We start from the raw sequence: 20,327 nt of genomic DNA, 5'->3' as shown, positions 1-20,327 counted from the left end.
AACACCTATCGCGAGGAACATGGTCTCCCTACGACAACAGCTACTTGGCAAGGAGATCGTGACCAGGGAAGACAGCATCAACCCATGCAAAGCGTGGATTCTGGTTACGGTTCTTCGAGTAAAGGAGAAGATTACGACGAGTCGAAGATGTATTCGCTCGACATACAGCGCAGTTCGGGACAGAGGCCAGTACGCCCGAGTCGACCGGGTGACTACCGATCGGATTCCTCTCACGAGTCGATACCAGGACTACAATCCGCTTACGGGGCACAGCATCCTCAGCATCAGCCTTATATGTACAGTGGAAACGCTGAGAATGGTCAGACTCAGCCTCTAGCGAAAAGGATCAGTCAGAGGATAAACAAACGGCTCTCCATGGCATCGTTCTTGGGCGAACCTGCCCCCCTGACGCAAGCAGACGAAAAGAGGCTGGAAGAGGAGAGGATGCTTAAGGCCGAAGAGGAGCGCAAGTTGGACGAAGAAGAAAAGGAGATGCTCAAGCGAGGTCTATTTAACTGGAGCGAGTTGAAAAGCTGGAGGTTCTGGATCCGGAAAGAATGGTGGAGTACGTATGCACTGCTCAAGAAGCCGTTATGTTATATTGAGGACAAGAGTTGCTCACACGACCGCTTCCTGGCTGTATCTTCCGTAGAATGGTATATCATCCTCGCTCTATGCGCAGTCGTCGCTGCTCTCTTCACTATCTACCACGATCAAATCGTGAAGTGGCTAACTCCTTATGCTCAGAAGCTGAAAGAGTGAGTCGATACATCTATCCTTGCCGCGAAAGACGCCGCTGACTTGTCCAAATACGATACCACAGACTACCCGGCGGATGGGCCATCCCGATCGGAGTCATCTTCGTCGTATCATTCCCTCCACTCTTTGGAGGCGAAGTCGTCTGCCTCTTGTGCGGTCTGGTATGGGGCCTGTGGATCGGGTTCGCCATCGTGTGCGCCGGGACTTTTCTCGGAGAGGTGAGCTGGTTCTGTCATCAAGCAAGAACTTATCGAAGCTGATGAGACCGTCGGTACACAGATGGGCAATTTCTTCCTGTTCAAATACACCCTTCGCGGATATGCTGCTAAACTTGAGCGTAAAAATCTCAACTATGCGCTCATGGCGCATGTCATCCGTGAGGGAGGATTCAAAGTCGGTAAGTTGGTGTTCTAGCAGTGCACCGCATTACGCAGAGCTAACGGTTACTCAATTGACGATGCATTTCAGCCATGATCGGTTAGTCGAACTTTGTTTCAACTCACCCTCACTCGTGCCGGCGGTGGCTGACCTTTCAAACTTCCGCAGCTCGATTCAGTGCGATCCCCGGTCACTTTTTGACGGCCATCTTCTCGACGTGCGGAATGTCAGTCCTGTCTTTCGCCGTAGGGACCGCGCTTTCCCTTCCCAAACAGTAAGTGCCATTGTCATATCCCCTCGATTCTCTTAGAAGGAAGTTGACATGAAGTAAACAGACTTGCTATCGTATACCTGGGTGTCTTGATCGGTGCACAAGACCAGTCAAGCAAGGACAAGATTGTGTCCTATACGGTACTGGCCGTCGGAGCTGTTGTTACCATCGGTGCCATGTGGTACATCTACGCACAGATGAACAAGGCCAAGATTCCGGTTTGGCGGGCTCGAAGGTGAGTTTCAGTGCACAACTGTTTGCCGGTGAAGTCACGCTTACTTCGGTTGCCTTGTAGAGCTGCGCTTGCCGACAAAGGGATGGACCTTAGTTCATTACCCAAAGAACCACCAACAGAGGATGGTATGCGCCATGTATCGCGACCCGCTCTCCTTGCCACGACATCACTCGATGACACCACGGATCCGATTCTATACAATGCTCAAGCTCCCGCTGGCAGCCCTCTCGACAGGACCTACTCGACACCGTACGACAAGTCTGGCTACAACCAGACGGGGATGGCTTCCCAATCCTCTGTCAACATGTCAGGCGATATGGGATCGATCGCGATGCAGGACCTACCTTCAGGATACCAAGGTCGGCCTCCACCTGACAACCAGTTTCCTCAACCCAATCCATATGTGCCAGCGATGGGCCGTCAACCTTCAAATGCATCGGCCTTGACGGTGGCGGCAGCTCCACCCGGTTACCTCGACCCGCCCATGGTCCAGTTCCCAGAACCTCGAACGAGGTCTCACATGACTGATCAACCTCGACAAACTCTCACCGCCCGGTCGAGCGAAGATTTCGGACCTGAAGTACCGCTAACGGCGAGACCAGAGGGTTCGAATCAGCCGGTGTCCTTGTTTGACAAAGGTCCATCTCGCATATAGAAATGGACATCTGGACTGTCGTCTATAAGAACCTACTCCGCGATCCCCTCGTATATCTCTGGATTGACCTATACCATTTCCCCTACAACTAACTCCCCAGAACATTGACAAGCGGGAATGCTCGTTTCCTTTGTCCAGACCACTTTGCGCTTTTGGAAGCGGGTTTGCGCGCTAATTCACCTGACGAGCAGCAGTTCCTTGCGATGAAGAAGCGTACAACTGCTGCTCAGCACTTGCTATGACCATACCTGATCTGGCATCACACTGCTGTTCCGGTACAATTATACAGTCTAGCGAATAGATAACCCACTACGGCAGCCACTCTTGACCTCTTTCTCCTCTTGCGCGGTCCGCCGACTCAGTGGGAACTCAGAGGTGACTAGCGAACCTCGCACTGGAAAGACGGAATCTGTAGGGACATTACTGAGTGCATGGTGCCGTTCTTCATCAGAAGATCTCCAGTATGCCGCTGGACCTCGACTATGAATCGTCAGCCTCCGACGCTTCCAGACCCGGGTCTCCTCAGAAACCGGTCGGGAGGTCACTGCTAGACCAGTCTATAACGGCCGTAGCAACCGAGCGATCCGAGCAGGGGAATCGTCAAAGACCTCCGTCGCCCACAAATGGCCATGTCGACGACAAAACCGTTACTACTCCACCTTTGACTATCAAGGGTGTCTCTCATATCCATAGAGAAAACGGATCTTCCAGCCAGATTGCGAATACCACTTCTCCTTTATTCGTCAAGGGGGTGTCTTCGACTGAGAAAGGCATCGGGGTTAGTAGGCAAGCTACCGATGCCGCTCCATCTTTGTCAATCAAAGGCGCCTCTCTCCCTCGCGATGCGAACAGTTCTCCAGGCGAGACGGAAAACCTTCAGGCAACTCCCACAAAGCCACATGGGATCGATTTGACAATCGAGGATGAGCAAAAATCCCCTCGTGATAGTAACGGCAACGCGAATGGTAGTAGCGATAGCCTTTCTATTTCAAAGGCAGAGAAGGAGTCATCGAACCGGACTGTCAGGAGCCGCCTACCTGGATCATCTCCATCGGAAGAGGGTGCCCTTGTGATGACGCCTCGACCAGCTTCTACGGGTAGGCGCGATCAGATTACATCCCCCCAACTCTCCAGAAACGGATTTGTGCATGACAATGTTTCGAGATCGGCAAAGAGGGATCGCCGGAGATCGAAAGGGGAGCTCGCCGAGTCGTCAGGCGAATCGGACGGAGGTCATTCCCGATCCCATACAGAGAGGAAGAGAAGGCGGTCCGAGCGATATTCTGACGACGAGTCTGACGGCCATGTTCGGCATAAGAATGGAAGCAAAGACCACATGAAGAGTCCCTCTCGCGGCATACCAAGACCAGCAGAGCAAGCAAAGAACGGTGAATCAGGCCACAATCGGACGAGAGATACTTCAGATCGGCCGGAACAACGCACGTCACGTCGTCTTCCAGAGGACGACCGGGATCGGGATCATCATCGCTCATCCCGCATCCGACGGAACGACGGTGGCCTGGACTACGAGAATGCTGGTGACTCGCAAGGAAGCGAACCTCGAGATCGTTATCGTGGCGACAGCCGTAGAGAAAGGCCGGACTACGACGACTACAGGAATGGCAGACGGGACCGCTATGACGATCACCGAAGTGATCGGGATAGCAGATACCGCCATGACAGATACAGACCTGATGAGAGGTCTTATCGGCGGGATGACTACGACGATGACCCTTACCGAGCTGGTGGGAGACGGGATTACGACGATGATTGGGATGTCCCATACAGAGGAGGTGGTCACAGCCACCGTGGCAAGCAAAGAGAAAGATACGATGACCGTGAGCGCGATTTAGAGGATGGTCGTGTGCGGAATCGATATCATGAGGATCATCGCGGCGCCCGATCACCACTTCTTCGTCCTGCCGGGGAAGATCGACCCCGATCGCCCATCGCATGGACTCATGCACCGCAGCGAAATTCAGGGCGAACCGCCACTATCGTACAGCCTGACTTAGAGCCTCCTGCCCCTCCACCTGATCTGCCAGATGTCCCGCCACCGCCTCCCTCTCCGCCAAAGAAGCGAAAAACTCCTCCGCCTGATATAGTCAGCGATGAGCAGAATAGGGCGAACAAGCGGCCCAAGCTGACGAGACAAGAGCCGTCCACACTTGACGCGCCCTCTCCTCCTCGAACTTCTGGCGCCTTGCGAGGAGCACCACTACCGCCTCTGCCAGCAGCTGGTGCGGTCACCCCTAACCCGGAACTCATGGCCATAAAAAGCGAACCCCGCATACCGACGCCTATACCTGTTCATCCGGTCCGAACCCAAGATCGAGATGAAGAATTCAGGCAGGAAAGGAAACACAGACGTGATTTGTTCCCCGATCGCTCGAGGATAGGGCTCGGCCAGGGCAAGCGACTGGACTTTGAGCGTGAAACGAAGGCCTACGGGAAAGCTTTCGCTGGTCTCGGTCGCCTAGAAGGCTACAAAGTCGTCAAGTCGAACGATGGGGCTCTTGGAAGGGGAACTTTTGGGTACGTGATCGAGGTCAATACTTGATGCCAATTTCCTGCTCATTCCTTCCGTCGCTAGTACCGTTACAAAGGCCACTAGACTCTCCGATGGCACGCTGGTAGCCTTGAAACTGCTACAAAACCCGCAGCAAGCTCAACAGAAGAGCGGTGAACTGAGAAAGGACGGCGTGAGTGGTCTGACCCCGCTTGGCTATGAAACCGGGAACAGAGGGAACTAACGTACTTTGTGACCCAGATGCTAACGACCACGGCGAGGGAGATCAAGAACCTGAAAATGCTGAATCACGAGAACATTGTGCCTCTGCTAGAAATGATCGTCGAGCGCAAGGCCGGTTAGTCGTCTCAAGGTTGATCTGTTAGGGGTGAACTGACGGGTCTTCCCCGCTTCTTTAGGTGACGCCGAGGCCAACATCTTCCTGGTGTTTCCGTATATGGAGCACGATCTTTGCGGTTATATCCATTCAACAGAGTCGGTCTTGACTGTGCAGAACCTGAAGGTGTTTGCGGGCCAGATGCTCGATGGCTTGGCGGAAATGCATAGAGTAAGGATGCATCTGTAGGCATTCGTGACCCGCCGACGTATTAACATGCCTCGGTTCGAACCTACCAGAACAAGATTGTTCACCGGGACCTCAAAACTGCGAACATCCTGATCAACAACAGGGGTCTGCTCCAGATTGCAGACTTCGGTCTTTCACGTGCGCTATCCTCAGATCGGCCCTCCTTCACATCCGACGATGCACATTATACCAATATGGTAGTCACTCGGTGGTACCGAGCACCCGAGCTGTTGGTTGGCGAAACCATGTATGGTCCGGAAGTTGACATGTGGAGTATAGGGTGAGCATATCTATCTCTACATTGCAAGCTAAAATTTCGCACTGACGTAGTCTTCCAATGGCAGATGTATCCTCGCCGAGATGTTTACGGGCAAGGTATTCATCATGGGGAAATCAAACTCGCATCAGTTGTTGCGCATCTTCTACCTGATTGGCCCTCCCAAACACGGAGCGTGGGAACGATTCGACTCGATTCTGCAGTATAACGATGTTCAGGAAGATGATCCGAGCTTTACCCGCAAGAGCATCAAGGTCCAGGAGATTGTGCAGCAGGCTCACCAAGGATTTAACAATACCGACACGGCCAACTGGAATCTGTAAGTTCCGTCGAGGCTAGTCAGCGCACCAAGACGCTGATACTCACGGACAACTTGTTCAGTTTCAAGGCCGAGCGAGAGCTAGAAGCTCTGATCCGCTCTTTGCTGGAGCTCAACCCAGGCAAACGGCCGACCGCACTTGATGCACGATCCAGCCCATTCTTTCATTCGTCATTGGGCTATTCTCGTGATATGTCAGTCGGCGCAGGCAGTAGGGTGCAACGAGAGCAACCCACACTGACCGTTTTCCCCTCGCAGGATCGCGCCTCTCAGGCAGGACTCCAGAGAAAGCGGCTCCATGGCTCGGAACGCCATGAGCAAGCAGATGCGCGATGACATCTCTGTCGATCCGTTCCACACATTCGGGCAGCCACCACCGATGGCTGCTCCTGCTTACCCTCCTGCGGGGCAGAACGTCGGATCATATCAGGCCATGGTCAACAACATTCAGGTTGTCAACAACGCCGCTGTCAACAACATGTTTGCGGCAAACGCCAACGCTATGATGCCAGCGGGCGGCATGGGAAACCCTCCCATGATGGCTCGACCGAATCTGTTGAACGTCTCGGGTATGGCGTCTGCTCCGGTCGCCCAGATGCCCGGAGCCGGCCGTTTCAACAATACTTCGAACCATTCCACGCCCAACCGAGCCCCCCAAATGTCTTTCAACCCTCCGCGAGGACCGCCTCAAAACAGGCCACCCAACAGTCTCCCATACGGCAACATGGTTCAACAAGGCCAGTATCAGCAGGGTCCTTCGATCAGACCTGGAGGCCCTTCAGGTTACGGCCAGCCCGCGTTCGCGCAGAACAGTGCACGATTACCATATGCAGCTCCGGTGCGGCCTTTACCTGGCTCTGGTTTCCTGCCACCGCGGCCAGGGCTCATGAACGGCTCGATGCATCAAGCTCCGACCGCACCCATGCCAGGACAACGTCCGCGATAGATTAGAGCGTGGGCATGATGAAACTAGACCTCGTGATCATACCAGCCGATGATCATCACATCGCTTTGCATTGCTAGCAAATATCTATGACATTGCCGAGTAGAGGCCGGGTACAGACAAAGCCCGTCAACATGTATAAGCAAATTACAAGGAGGCTTTAGAGCATGCTATCTTGCGCCGCATACGACTTCTATATCGTCCGAGAGCCTTGTCAATCGACAAGGGTTTCTGACCACGCATGAGACTGATGACTTCCTGGGCTCTAGCACGCCGGCCTGTGCGAAGATGCATGGCAGCGACCGCCAAGAACATGCGCGTATTGCCTGCCCGACTCGTTACTCTGGTCGATCCCCTTCGGCCTCGCCGAGAAGACGGATCCGCCGTCAAGCCTGACCGGTAGGCGCTGAGTATCATCAAAGCTCGATGGGAATACCCACGTCGAGCGAAGTCTGTGGCGACAGCGGTCCAGCTCGGAATGCCCGGGAAGATCCCCTTGGCTTCCAGGCTCAAGAGGTAGGCTTGAGTCTCGATTGGGCCTGCTGATTTCGTCATTGCCATGATGAACGGTAGATGACTGGCTTTGTGCATGCCGGTGGACGCATCGCCGTGCTCGTAGGTCGACGCGAACTGCATCTGCTGTTCGTGTAGACGGATGAGCAGGGATGCGTCCGGGCGGTCGAGGTTTGCCACGATGACGGCAAGAATACCTGTGATCGCCAGCGAGCTCGGTTGAATTTTTGGTCTCTGCCAGCCCTCGTTCGTCTTGACGGCAGGTTCAACAATCGGCTGGACGAACTTGAGACCTTCCAGCTTGGGCAAACCGACCCAGAGGTATTGTCGCCTGAACAGCGCGATCGCCTCGCCCAATCTCTTTTGACGTTTGAGCTTGGCCACCTGTGCCATGTACCAGTACGACCGGGTCGTCGGGTTAATCTTCCAGGGCATGACTCTTGACTCGGGGGGCGAGTCCAGGAACCGATTCTCGATCCGACGGAGGAGGGAGGGGCGGTCGCCCCGCTCTTCGAGACGAAGGAGCACATCCGCCAGCGCTTTTAGAGGACCGTGCGCCCGAGCGTGAACCACCTCGAGGATCCGTTTGCCCGAAACAAGGTCGGTCGAAGCGTCGGAACCTGTCGCAGTCCCACTTCTCCGCCTGTGGACCGCCGTCGTCGTATAGGCAATCGGATCCGGATGGTCCCTCTGCCTGGCGTACGGCTTGATAATCGTCTTGAGAGAGACGTTCCCGGACTCATCGGGCAGATAAGTCTTGATGGCTTCGAGCATGGCCAGCTTGGTTCGGTCTTCCCAGACGATCCCGACGCGTTGACCGGAGACGAAAATCCTTTTGGCGAGATCCAGGTATCGTCGACCTTCATCCGTTCGCGCTTGGGTCTGCTCCATCGACGTCGAATCGGTGGAAGCCGGCACGGGTTGGAATTCGGATTCTTCCAAGGATCGCTTGAAAGCCCGCTCTGCCATCACGATCAAGGTCCGGAGATGGAAATTGCGCAACCTGAACGCCTGTAGCTTCAACCCCGCTCTCGACCTGATCTCGGCGTAGGACATGCGATGTCGAGCAGCCTCCTCCCGGGATCGCGGTTCGAGGCTGATGCCCGCTGCCCCGGCCGACCGCTCGATGATCTCGTTGATGCCCTTGTAACCCCTGTCCACGTCGACCCTGCTTAACCAGTTCTTGAATAACCCCGTTTTGATGGTCAGTCCCATCAGACCTTTGCTAGCTGATATGAGCAAGAGACGCTCGGTAAACTCGAGGTCGGCGATATGGTTGTTCTCAAACGCTGCTGTGTAGAGCCGTCGAAGGACCCGTTCAACGGGATCCGGGATGTGGAGCTGATGGCTGACGGGCGGACAGTGCGAGAGATAACTCAGAGCGAGTCTTCGCGCCTTGGCAGACGGATCAGAGGGATCAGAGGTCGGGATCCAGGGATTGATCTCTGACCGTAGCGATTTGACCGCGGCGTAGATATATTTCTCATCCGCACGGATAGGGATCTCGAGCTCTTCCAATTCGATGAGAAGCTTGTTGGCGTCCTGGTAGTTTCTGTTCCGGACGGCCTTGTTGAGAACGTCACATGGGGTAGTCACGAGACCCAAAGAGCGCTTCGCCTTGACCTCGGCCAAGGTCACCGTGGCCGCGGAAGGGAGGTAAACGACGGGTTCCGGGGATTTGCTTTGGGCAGGAGAGGTGGTATCGGAGGTGGCGGATTCCGCCTCGTCGTGAGGTAGCAGGGTCGGCCATGGAACCACGAACGGTTTAGGTTGACGGTGAGGCAGGATCACACGATGGTATTCGTCGTCCTCGAGCTCGAGGAAGCTGTCCTTGTCCGTCAACGTAGACACAGGCAAGTCCCGAGTTTGCACCCTATCTTGGCCCTCCTGTAATACCGTTCCACTGTGATCTCGATCCGTAGCGTCGTCGTTGCTGCTGATCGCCAGGGAAGACGCAGTACGATAGGTAGATCCTGACGAGGCCACGGTCGATCTCGTCCGACAGCGCGGGAATGCAGTGGACAGGTGCCTACCACCGTACCGTAGGCTCATCTTGGCGCTCTGAACTATCGTTTTAGATTCTTCTGATCTGGATGATCTATGAGGCTTTTGACTTGGTAACGTTGAAACTTTGCGAGTCCCAAAATGTACAGGTAGTGTCGAGGATGGACAAGAATATCCGTCTGCTAGCTGCTAGCTGCTAGCGGTCCACAGATCGATGCCGTAAGCGAAATGACAGGTTTTACGCGTCGCCCCCCGCCCTCGCCTTAAAACTGGAACATCTCACTCTCGACCTCGACCTTGTCCAATGACGATCTCGGTTTACATGTCGTTCAGTACCTCTACCTCGTCTATACAGCTCGACCGTCACGTCTACCTTGTTCAATTCACACCATTAGACCCCCCCACAAAATGAACCGGACGATCCTCTCAGCCAGGCCCGCTGTTGCTGCCGTACGACAACAAGCGAGGAGGACCTTGGTGACCAGCTCGCCCGTCCGAGGTGCTGCTGGACATGACGCTCACGGACATGGAGCTCAGGCCGAGGACCCAAACGTCTACACCAAAGAGAGTGAGTAGAGTGTAGACCAATTTCTTTTCTTTAAGCGGGAAGGCGTTCTAGGATGGAGGGAGTACGCACGCAACAGGAATCGGTTGCAGAAAGGATGAGGAACGAACTTGGGGAACGTCATCAAGCGGATGAAGCAAGACTTGCAAGAGTCGTCAGGCTTGGCATCATTGCTCTTGAGCCATGTTGAGCCATGATATTTGGTCGTGTCAACAACACGATATGGTCATCCTCTTCTCAATGGACCGCGCTACCCTTCATCTATCTAGATCTTTCTACAAGATGGATTCCAACCAATCGATCACCTTTACGGTAGCTCTCACTGACGCTCTACACCCGCACTTGTTCTTACAGGCTTCATGAACCCCACCTGGCGAAACACCCTTATCGCAGGGACCCTCTCCTACCTCGCCTACTCCTTCCTCCCTACTCCCCCAAGCACCCCTACCTCCCCCTCCTCTTCCTCCACTTACAACCAACCCGCCGAAGATCTCCCTTACCTCTCCAAGCTCCTCGCCCGGATCACCACCCCGGCAGAGGAGTGGAAGAGGAGGAACGCCAAGCATCTGGAGCAGACGGTCAGGAGCGCCGAGGATAGGTTGTTGTTCCAAGAGGCCGAGAGGCCGAGGGTTTACAGGATGAAGAACCCGGCGTGAGTTCCTCTCTCCCTGTCTTCCCCTTTTCCGGTTTTAGCCACGTGCTCGTCTGGTACAAGACTCGAAAGCTGATGTCCCCGCGCCCTCTTTGTTCTTTGCTCGCGAACGATCTCGACCTCGGACGTTGAATCGGACAGTTACTTTGACACCCTCCCGCCTCATCGTCGACCCGTCGGAGACGACGTCAACCTCTCGGATCTGGTCGTCAAGAACGATCCCGCCCTTCCCGAAATCCGACAATAGACGGTAGATGATAGAAGCCGGGCAGGTCGACTTTCACCTCTGTCGCCCGGTCGATTGGTCACGCTGGAGCTTGGATCCGGGCTTACAGCTGGAGGGGCAGACGATCTGGATCTACAGTGGGAGTCGGGGCTGGATGAACGCATGAATGGACGGAGTGGACGTGCATGTAACTTTTGATTTGGGTCGATGGACGATATATGAAGAAAAGCGACAACGATCAGCCTGCTAGCAGTGGGTTGGCGAGACGAGTGGCTAGAAAGAGGAAAAGTCAGAGAGCATGGGGATGCGGGACATCTCTCCTGGCCTGTGCAGAGTATTGTACTCCCATCATCCCCACGCTCAAGGTTTGGCATTCCACTGGCATGATTCCTGGACAGTCGATCGATTACTAAACGTCCGGCAGAAATGCGAACGAACAACTGTTTAGCACAAGTATCGATGAAAACACTAGCTCCATCGCCTTCGTGGTAAGCAGGCTCGTGCGATAAGCCGTTCTCGCCTGACCTCAAGTATAAGGTACAATTCAAAGCCAAAGTCATCGAAGGCATAGTTGTTACCGCCAGAAAGGCCCGCCAATGTGCCAAAACTCTTATTTTCCATCAGAGATCCAAATGAAATGAGCACGATGTGGAACGCCTATTGTGATATTTAAAGTCTGCCTTGTTATTAGTGACGTTGCAGCACTCAAGTGCAACTCGACGGGACAACGCAATAGGCTAAAGAGAAGAAAAGGCCTAAATTGATGTAGTATTCGACAGACTCGATAGAATACCCTCGACTTCGAGCTCGCCCAGTCATTATCGAGACCAAACTCAATCACACGAATCCCAGAGAATACACCACTCCTTTGGCATAACCCACACGATGACCGGGGAAGAAAAAATACAGCAAAGTCTGGCGGCAACGCTGCAAAAAGTAAGAGCGTCCCCTTACTTCCCCTCCATGACGAAAGAAAGACCTATCCCTAGCCCGGGCCAGCGACGTGAGTGGTCTTGAGCATGCGCATTGCTCCAGGTGAATTAACAGCTGCTTCGGTTCAGATTACACGTTGAACGGGAGGTACCCATGAGAGCTTTCGCGTCTAATAGGTTGCTATGTACAGGTTGTTAGCGACATACCTTGGACACAAGCCATGTAGCCACCCTCTATGCGCGTATCGCTGCTCGCGGACATTCATAGGTCCCCTCTGTCCGCTGCAAAATCCTCTTGTCACTGCAGTGAAAGCAAACGGTGTATATTCGGGAAGAACTATGGACGACAATACAGCATGGGTGCGAAGCCTCTTTGTTTGTGTTCATACTCGCCGGTCACCTGCCACCGACACTGTCTCTCATCCTCTGCGTGAGATTTGACGGGAAGCAATCGCCAAGGAAACGCCCAAGACTACCGAGCGGGAGAGCGCGGCGATCAATCTGCCCGGACCGCGCCAACCATCTCCGGCGCAGCAAATTAGGTTCCTTCCGTTGTCCGTTCCTTGCGCCTCGTATGGCCATATGCATGGGTGCGTTTACGAATCCTCGTACGATTTTGCGTCTTTCCGGATTTGTTAGCGTGCGTGGCTGTAAGCGTGGAATGGCGCAAAATACCAAAATCTGGCACATTTTACGCCGTTTCTCTCGTCAATTTCACTTTCGTACGATTTTGAGCTGAGACTTCTCGATCACCTTCGAGCGTACATGTCGACCTCTAGATCGAGGTGTCGACGACATCATCAACGACTCGTAACTTCGTCAATTTCTATTCTATACGCCCTATAAGATGTCAGACGATAGCCAGGACGATCAAGAACGTTATGAAGACGATGTCAGAGAAGCAGCGAACGTTTTCGCCCGATATCTCGATCTCTGGCGACAAATCTATCGACCTCGACTCTACGAACGGCCGATTCTTGTAGATCGACTTACAGCCGTCGAGAAGGTTCATTCGTGGGAACGAGGTCACCCAGAACGGTGCTGGGACGCTATAGGTCTATCGCCCGAAACGTTCCGACGTCTATCGAGAGAACTAGAGGACCTACAGCTTGTCTCGTCGACTCGACACCTCCCGGCGAAAGTAAAGATAGCGGTAACGTTATGGATGTTACGACATGGTGCTCATATGCGAGAACTACGGTCTATCTTTCAACTGAGCTTGCGTACGGCCAGCTAGTAAGTAGTCTGGTCGTAATACTTGGCCACGAGACAAGAATCCGCCGACATATAGACGATAGCACGATTCATGAAGTCCTCGACGCTATGTTCGACCCTACGTTCTACTATCGCTACGTTCAGCAGCCGACGCCCGCCACTATCGACCGGAACCTCGAACAGTACCAGGACATGCGATATCTGCCTCTTACGGAACGTTGTCTCGGTGCTATAGACGGTACACACATCAAGGTCACCGTTCCGACGATCGATCAACCTCCGTTTCGAAATCGTAAGGGGGACATAACGACCAACGTTCTCGGCTGCGTCGACTTCGCTGGACGTTTCACCTACGTTCTAGCTGGCTGGGAAGGATCTGCTCACGACGCTAAGGTGTACAACAGGGCCGTCGAAGAGGATCTAGTAATACCGGATGGATATTGGTACCTCGGCGACGCTGGATACCCCTCTCGATCGAACCTAGTAATACCGTTTCGGGGGGTGCGATACCACTTACAAGAGTGGTCTCGTTCGAACTTACGGTGAGTACAGGCCTTGTTCTTACCGACCAGCAGCCGAACCAGTATCCACGTCACGTCGTAGGCCGCAAACACCGCTCGAGCTATACAATCGACGTCACTCGTCCCTCCGTAACGTCGTCGAGAGGGTCTTCGGTGTCGTTAAGAAGCGGTATCCCGTATGTTCCGACCTATTCATCTAGAACCGACCTTATAAGACTACAACGAACGTTCTCGCTGACGTACATCCCCCTCGTGCTGTCGCCGTACTAGGTCCTCGTCACCGGAACGTTCTACCCCCTCGAAACACAGATCCAGATCATCTACGTCTGCTGCGTACTACACAATTACGTAGCGTCAAACGGTGGCGACGACCTGATTGACGAGGCCTTAGACGAGAACGGAGAGGTCGTTGTAGTAGGTCGACGTCGACGGCGGAGGAACGAGGGTGATAGCGATAGCGATAGCGATAGCGACGGCGAGAGAATGACGACGAGGGAAGAGACGGCTGCTGCGGAGCGACGGCGTAGAGCTATGGCGGATACGATGTGGGAGGGGTATGTCGAGGAACTAGAACGAGAGAGTCGACGACGACGTCGTAGGTGATGTCAGTATTCGATTTACGTATATCGATTTATTTCGTGAAAATCGTCAAATCTTCACCCACCGCGATGAGGTCATTTATTCGCCCGTTCCGCTTGTTTGAACCCTTCCGTCTTCCTTCGCTAGCGTGCTAGTTATATGGCGTTCCAGGAATTTGTCGGGTAAGGCCTGAATCATCGTGACCTTCTCTCGATGTTCGATCAGCCAGTTCAAATATAGGAACGTGTCGTCTTCGTCGAGCGAGAGGCGTTTGCAAGCCGCTTGAGCCCTCTCCATCACATCTTGGGCAGCCGCTTGAGGGTTTCCCCTAAGAATCTTGCCTAGGTCTTGATGTATAGCGCTCAGCGAGCTCTCGTCGCTTGAACGACTCGATTTAGGTCGCCTCCGTCGAGCCGGAGTTGATGTCGAATTTGATGTCGATTTTGTCGGTGTTGGCGTTGTCGGGAGCGGCGAAGCACTTCACACGACATAGTATAAGTACCCCACTATCATATCCCGAAGCTAGACTTACCCAATCGTTGATTGGCTGTCGCTACCACGGGGAACGTCGATATCGTCGAAATCGTCCTCCTCTTCTTCATTTTCTGATCGTTGGTTGCGGTCCTTCCTTTGAGGGCGTGTTACTGACCGACCAGTGGCCAGACGGCCGTTGCAAAGCTCATGAAAGTCAGGGTAGAGCTCCCACTTCACGCCCCTTAGTTTATATAGGTTAGCGTGCCTCGGACTTGTCAGCTATTCGACGGTGAAGATTGATCGAGAACCACATCGCATTATCGACACGGAGGGACGAAGTTGTGCGGAAGCAAAAACGGTACGCGAGAGGTCTCAGCACACAAGGAGGGGCATATTCGAAGGTCGACTTATCGACGTCGACATACATCTACTTACTCCCTTCTCCTTTAGTTTTCGCCACGCATCGTCTGGCGCTGTTATACACTCCTCCTCAGGGTCCCAGCCAAAGCCTGATATCTCTGCCAACTCCGACATCGGCTGGTAGAAGTGGTTTTTGAGCTAGCGAGAGGCAAACGTAAGTCTTCGAGCCTCTATATTTGATCAAATACTTACATAACGATAGTGTTCGCCTATCTTCAACGCAGTCTTCTCGGAACCCTTCGACAGCCTCTTATTACACTGATCAGCCGCCCTCTGATACACGGCGGACTTAAACGAATTATCGGCCACCTCCCCCAACCGTTTAGCTTCGAGCAGAACGTCTACGATAATACGGTCGTCTTCCTCGTCCCAAACGCAGTTCGCAGAGCGACTCCCCCCCTTCCTCCGTTTACCACCTTCCTGGCTCGGCTGACTACCTGACGTTGACGTAGGACTACGGGAGCGAGTCCTTGGTACTGTCGAGTTTGATTCGGAAGGTCGACCGGCTCGATCGTCACCTCGCGCGAACGCGTTCGACACTGAAGATATCGAGGACATCATCGACATCGACCGACGCTGCTGATCAGCAAACGGCGTCATCGACCACGACTGTTCCCTGATTGGCTGGGGGGCCTCAGGTACTCTGAATCCTCGCTCATCGAACTGGGAAGACGGTGCTATCGAGGGTGTTCGGGAGGATTGCGTGTTCGACGGCGAGAGGTGAGTTTGCGTGCCGTACGTTCCCGCCATCGACGTCGGCGTCGCTGACGATCTACTATAGCCTACATCGTACGTTCTAAGAACGTCAGTAACGAAGGGGTAGCCAGCGTACGTTTGGTAAGTCGACTGCGTGTTTTGGTGGGGTGTATTCGACATATTGCTAATAAATCGTTCGTGTTCTTGTACCTTCGCGAGACAGGTAGATAGTTCAAACATTCCAACTTCACCAGCCAATTTACTAGCCGACCCAGGAAGACCGAACCTCTGTACCCGCCGTAACGTAATATTCAAAATCTGATGCAAAATCCGCTCGTTTTTGGTCAGATTTCGGACGACAGATTTTACACGTTTTTCAAGCCACAGGAACGACTAAGAAAACGCTAGCGAGAATTGTGGCCGCAAAAACGACGACGTAGGCCCGTCGAATTTAAATATTAGGCTCGAAATCTGACGCTTTTTACGGATCGTAGACGTCGTAAACGCACCCATGGTGGACGATGGGTATGGGCATGGGACAGTCTTGCAACGATTTACAGTTCACAGTCTGCTGGGCGCACACACTTCGACAGAAGAATGCCGGACAACGGGCTCGATGGCATATTTCCCGCTCACCTGATAGCCCTGCGTTCCGGTCTTTTCTAGGTCCGAATGCGGGGAGTATACCTGTCTTAGCCAAGGGCCATGTTGTAAAATCCTTGGTTGCCTGAGCCGCAAGTCCTCCGCCACAATCATACACTTTCCCTTCGGGTCTTGCCATCTGTAGCCTGCACAATGATCTCGATACTCCGTGTTCCATATTCTCCGCTCGATATATGCCGAGATCAGACCGGAAAGGTCCTTGCTGATCGTAACGGTCCACAGGGCGTGTTCCAGGCATGCATATATTAAGGATGATCTGGTGCCCCTCATAATACCCCAGACGTCCTGTCTGTAATCCAGTCTGTCACCGCTGACAACAGATCAGCCGGAACTAATCTTGTGGAAGAAGAAGTCACAACAGCGCAACAACAGCTACAACCATGCCTCTCTCGCCCAAAGCCTACACCTTTCTATGCGGTTGTTTCGCAGCGTGAGCAGTCACTCCTGTCTCTCATATTGGCTTCGAGCCTAACCCTTCATTTGCTGCTATTCTAGCCTTGGTTCGATCCTTTTCGGTTACGATCTCGGTGTCATCGCCGCTGGTGAGTCTTGACGCGCGGGACGGGTTGGCGTTTGCGCGTTTCACATTTCGGGAGACCGTGGTGCTAAACCAGCTGCTTCTATCTGTATTACAGTCTTGCCCGCTCCAGACTTCTTGAGGGTAAGTAGTTCGCTTGAGCGTAACTGAGGGCGTGCTGAGCCAAACATCTGACTTCAACTCGGACTGGACTTACAGGTCACCGATAACCCGAACCCCACCTTTGAAGGATTCATCGTTTCATCCCTTACTCTTGGGTAAGTCATGCGGATCCGGCGACTGACTTGTAATGCGAGCGTAGACTGACCGGATTTCGTGATGACAGAGCGTTCTGTGGATGTATCCCCGCCTCATTGATCGCCGATAAGTTTTCCCGTCGAATGGCCAGTAAGTCCCTCGTTTCGGATTACACTCTGATGAATGCCCAGAGCTGACGTCTTCCCCCGTCATTGCCCCCCATTCTTACATGAGCGTAGTCTTCGTCGGAGCTATCATCTTTCTGCTCGGAGGGATCCTGCAGACCGCAGCTTCCAACAGGGAGATGATGCTGGCAGGTCGATTCTTCGCCGGACTGTCGATCGGGATGTTGGTAAGCCTGACCTGATAATCCAGCCTGCTGCCTTTACCGTGAGGTCGATCGTCTGATACGAATTCTTGCTGCAGTCCTTGCTCGCCCCTCGTAGGATTGTTTCTCATCTTGGAGACAGTGCGCTTGATTACTGACCCCGCCTGCCCCGTCTCGCTTGTGCATTCTCGCGCGACCGTTGTTGAACATCAGTTTATCAGTCGGAGATCGGTAAGCTACCTTGTCGAGAGTCTCATCAAAGCCAAATGGATAAACTGACGATATCGTTTTTTACAGCCCATCCTTCCATCCGAGGACGCTTGACCACCTTGCAACAAGTAGGTGCAGTAGTCCTCCACGGAGACACCGTTGAACGCTGTACTGACCGAATCGCCTTCATACAGTTCTTCTTGGGTATCGGTGCTTTTATTGCCGGTTGGATTGGTTATGCTACCACCGAGACTAGTTGGGTGAGTTGATCAGCAGTCGATCCCGTTGAAGCCGGTTCAAATTGACCATGACCGATCTTACTACATCCTTTAGGGTACTGCTTTGCAGTGGCGTTTGCCGGTGAGTTTGGTTCTACAAACGTCTTCACCCCTCGAGGACCGCTGAACCTCGTTTGCTGGATCGTAGCTGGCCTTCCAATTGCTGCCTGCGATCCCCCTGGCTGGCATGATCTTCTTGCTTCCCGAATCTCCTCGGTGAGTCTGACAAACTGCGGGGATGTATCAATCAAGGATTTGATCTAACGCCAATGTCTACTCCCAGCTGGTTGATGATCGTCGGCAGAGAAGAAGAGTCTTTGACCACCCTCGCTCGACTCCATGCGCGTGGTAACGAAAACGACGCGTTCGTTCAAGAGGAATTCAAGGAGATGCGCCTCAAGGTCAGGGAGGAAGCCAACGCCGAGAGCGCTTGGAGGCAGGTTCGTTGGTCGAACAGACATACAGATCTCTCGATTCCCGTGCTCATCCCTCACAACCTGGTTAGATCTTCGGAGACCGAACCAACCTTCGGAAGGTCATGCTCGGAGTCACGCTTCAGTTTTCCGTTCAGATGACCGGTGTCTCCGTATTGCAATACTACTCTGCGTAAGTCTAGCCGTCATTATACCCCTGCACAACTCGCATCGCTGACACAGTTTACTATCTCAACAGCCGTGTCTTCTCTGGAGTCGGTTTCAAGCCCAACACCACTTTCCTGCTTCAATCGATCAACAGTGTCTTAGCGCTCTTCGCGCAGGCTGCGTGTGTCATCTGGATCGATAAGACGGGACGACGATGGCCAATGATCATCGGTAACATCGGCTCAGGATGCACCTTCATCGGAGCCACGTGAGTGCATCGCCGAGAGGACCTGGACAAAGCCCGACTGACACTGGACAACCGTCGTTTGACAGTATCATTCAGGCCAAGTTTGCCAACGGGAACGGCACTAAGAGCGATGGTTATGCATTTGTCGCGATGACGTGGATTTTCAACGTTTTCTTCAGGTCAGTGGCAGACTCAGTCAAGGCGGACTTACGACCTGACCTGACTCTCTCCTAACCTCACAGTGCATGTATTGGGCCTCTCTCGTACGTAGCGAATTCGCCTCCTATCGCCATCCTAGGGTAAAGTGCCCTAACCTTGTTATTATGCCTTTTTTTTTCACACGCGCCGCAGGTGGGCCTACGTACGTTGATCGTTGACGGGGAGGATTCCGCTACCCAGGACTCGCATGCTGACTCTATCCGCGCCAATAGCCCGTCGAAATTATGAACACTGCGATTCGCGCCAAAGCTACCGCGTTGACCTCGATGTCCTGTTGGATTGCCAGTAGGTCTTCAGCAACGACAAAGTACTGCAAGACGCTACCTAACCTCTTGCGTACTATCTACCAGATTTCATGATTGGACAAATCAGTCCCGAGGTATTCAAAGCAATCGGTGAGCAGTCGATTCCCCGAACTCGTGACCGGGATCTTGCGCTGACTTGTCTCTTTCCGCGTAGACTGGAGTGCGTACAAGAGATGACTCGTGGTTTACTGGCGATCCGCCCGATCTACGTGCTAACCGGTTACGCACCCATTCTGGCGTAGAGTACTACATCGTCTTCAGCGTCTGTGGATTTTCAAACGCTCTCGTAATCTGGCTGTTCTTCCCGGAAACCGCCGGCGTGAGTGCCTCGCTTTGCGTCTGAAGCAGTCGTCCAGTCTGACAATTGCCCTCTATACCAACAGCGAACCCTCGAATCTATGGATCGTCTCTTCAAGGAGAGCCCGTTGATCGTGCCTTTCTCCAACTACGACTGGAAACAGGGAACCCGTGGGGATACCGAGTCCGCCTTGGAGCAACCCTCGACTCCTGTGGACGAAAAGAACGAACTCAAGGGCGAGCTTTCTCACGAGGAGACTCACGATGTCAACAGGTTGCACTAGAGATGTCGCAAAATCTAGCAAATTAGGGTTGGTTTCCAAGGGGGTTTGTCATGCAGAAAGGCTTTAGTGTTCTTGTAGTATGTGAATGTACAATCGATCGAGGTCTTGACGCAAAATTTGCTAAGCGCGGAGTCCGCCAGAACATCGTCGAAGCGAAGAACCTGAAACGCGAAATGCCATCGGCCGAACCCGCCCGATGGCCGATGATCCCGATGACGCGCATGACGCGTCGAGTCCCGAGTAACCGGTGTCTCCCTGTCGTTGGGGAAATGATCCGAATCACGTGATGATCGTCCGACCCAGAAAGCGATTTCTAACGTAAAATGCCGGCACTTTCCGCCTCCTTTCTCTTCCGAACTTTGGGGGAAATTTCATCCGGCGATCTCACCCGGTCTCTTCCCCTGCCCCCAA

The 20,327-nt window shown here is 53.5% G+C and overlaps 5 protein-coding genes across 5 annotated transcripts; 4 read left to right on the top strand and 1 right to left on the bottom strand.

Moving 5' to 3' along the window:
• The first annotated feature begins 341 nt into the window (after nt 1-341).
• Nucleotides 342-2,415, top strand: HD553DRAFT_304707 (uncharacterized protein). Its single transcript, XM_046179051.1, has 8 exons — nt 342-565; nt 653-758; nt 824-977; nt 1,039-1,156; nt 1,228-1,236; nt 1,306-1,411; nt 1,473-1,643; nt 1,704-2,415. Exons 1-8 carry the CDS (start codon nt 376-378, stop codon nt 2,296-2,298), a joined length of 1,449 nt encoding a protein of 482 aa, XP_046039792.1. The 5' UTR covers nt 342-375; the 3' UTR covers nt 2,299-2,415.
• Nucleotides 2,416-4,867: 2,452 nt separating this feature from the next.
• Nucleotides 4,868-7,007, top strand: HD553DRAFT_102468 (kinase-like domain-containing protein). Its single transcript, XM_046176378.1, has 7 exons — nt 4,868-5,000; nt 5,069-5,165; nt 5,227-5,375; nt 5,444-5,673; nt 5,738-5,989; nt 6,052-6,183; nt 6,248-7,007. The coding sequence occupies exons 2-7, from the start codon at nt 5,069-5,071 to the stop codon at nt 6,933-6,935; spliced, it is 1,548 nt and encodes a 515-aa protein (XP_046039791.1). The 5' UTR covers nt 4,868-5,000; the 3' UTR covers nt 6,936-7,007.
• On the bottom strand, nt 7,008-9,624 carry HD553DRAFT_102445 (uncharacterized protein). Its single transcript, XM_046176377.1, has one exon. It carries the CDS (start codon nt 9,495-9,497, stop codon nt 7,080-7,082), a length of 2,418 nt encoding a protein of 805 aa, XP_046039790.1. The 5' UTR covers nt 9,498-9,624; the 3' UTR covers nt 7,008-7,079.
• Nucleotides 9,625-9,784: 160 nt separating this feature from the next.
• HD553DRAFT_304703 (uncharacterized protein) lies at nt 9,785-11,197 on the top strand. The gene is made up of 3 exons (XM_046179050.1): nt 9,785-10,017; nt 10,369-10,666; nt 10,808-11,197. The coding sequence occupies exons 1-3, from the start codon at nt 9,858-9,860 to the stop codon at nt 10,911-10,913; spliced, it is 564 nt and encodes a 187-aa protein (XP_046039789.1). The 5' UTR covers nt 9,785-9,857; the 3' UTR covers nt 10,914-11,197.
• Nucleotides 11,198-16,569: 5,372 nt separating this feature from the next.
• On the top strand, nt 16,570-20,148 carry HD553DRAFT_304702 (general substrate transporter). Its single transcript, XM_046179049.1, has 23 exons — nt 16,570-16,822; nt 16,888-16,934; nt 17,028-17,053; nt 17,129-17,187; nt 17,256-17,317; nt 17,407-17,519; nt 17,594-17,609; nt 17,709-17,726; nt 17,793-17,833; nt 17,900-17,965; nt 18,039-18,065; nt 18,132-18,199; nt 18,267-18,423; nt 18,489-18,589; nt 18,656-18,832; nt 18,898-18,990; nt 19,054-19,074; nt 19,163-19,172; nt 19,243-19,315; nt 19,381-19,425; nt 19,490-19,495; nt 19,578-19,654; nt 19,719-20,148. Exons 1-23 carry the CDS (start codon nt 16,773-16,775, stop codon nt 19,914-19,916), a joined length of 1,551 nt encoding a protein of 516 aa, XP_046039788.1. The 5' UTR covers nt 16,570-16,772; the 3' UTR covers nt 19,917-20,148.
• Nucleotides 20,149-20,327: the final 179 nt, after the last annotated feature.

The sequence above is a fragment of the Filobasidium floriforme genome (assembly GCF_021052385.1).
Source record: "Filobasidium floriforme strain CBS 6241 chromosome Unknown HD553scaffold_2, whole genome shotgun sequence".
NCBI classification, from domain to species: Eukaryota; Fungi; Basidiomycota; class Tremellomycetes; order Filobasidiales; family Filobasidiaceae; genus Filobasidium; species Filobasidium floriforme.
This window is presented reverse-complemented; position numbering and strand designations above follow the sequence as displayed.

Excerpts from the sequence above, each read along its gene's own strand:
- HD553DRAFT_304707 (XM_046179051.1), top strand. The coding sequence starts at position 376 with ATGGCATCGTTCTTGGGCGAACCTGCCCCCCTGACGCAAGCAGACGAA. Across the intron at positions 759-823 it reads TATGCTCAGAAGCTGAAAGA|ACTACCCGGCGGATGGGCCA; the intron begins GTGAGTCGATAC and ends ACGATACCACAG. Across the intron at positions 1,644-1,703 it reads CCGGTTTGGCGGGCTCGAAG|AGCTGCGCTTGCCGACAAAG; the intron begins GTGAGTTTCAGT and ends GTTGCCTTGTAG.
- HD553DRAFT_102468 (XM_046176378.1), top strand. The coding sequence starts at position 5,069 with ATGCTAACGACCACGGCGAGGGAGATCAAGAACCTGAAAATGCTGAAT. Across the intron at positions 5,166-5,226 it reads GATCGTCGAGCGCAAGGCCG|GTGACGCCGAGGCCAACATC; the intron begins GTTAGTCGTCTC and ends CCGCTTCTTTAG. Across the intron at positions 5,376-5,443 it reads GCTTGGCGGAAATGCATAGA|AACAAGATTGTTCACCGGGA; the intron begins GTAAGGATGCAT and ends CGAACCTACCAG.
- HD553DRAFT_102445 (XM_046176377.1), bottom strand. The coding sequence starts at position 9,497 with ATGAGCCTACGGTACGGTGGTAGGCACCTGTCCACTGCATTCCCGCGC.
- HD553DRAFT_304703 (XM_046179050.1), top strand. The coding sequence starts at position 9,858 with ATGAACCGGACGATCCTCTCAGCCAGGCCCGCTGTTGCTGCCGTACGA. Across the intron at positions 10,018-10,368 it reads AAACGTCTACACCAAAGAGA|GCTTCATGAACCCCACCTGG; the intron begins GTGAGTAGAGTG and ends TTGTTCTTACAG. Across the intron at positions 10,667-10,807 it reads TACAGGATGAAGAACCCGGC|TTACTTTGACACCCTCCCGC; the intron begins GTGAGTTCCTCT and ends TGAATCGGACAG.
- HD553DRAFT_304702 (XM_046179049.1), top strand. The coding sequence starts at position 16,773 with ATGCCTCTCTCGCCCAAAGCCTACACCTTTCTATGCGGTTGTTTCGCA. Across the intron at positions 18,066-18,131 it reads CTTTGCAGTGGCGTTTGCCG|CTGGCCTTCCAATTGCTGCC; the intron begins GTGAGTTTGGTT and ends GCTGGATCGTAG. Across the intron at positions 19,655-19,718 it reads TCTTCCCGGAAACCGCCGGC|CGAACCCTCGAATCTATGGA; the intron begins GTGAGTGCCTCG and ends CTATACCAACAG.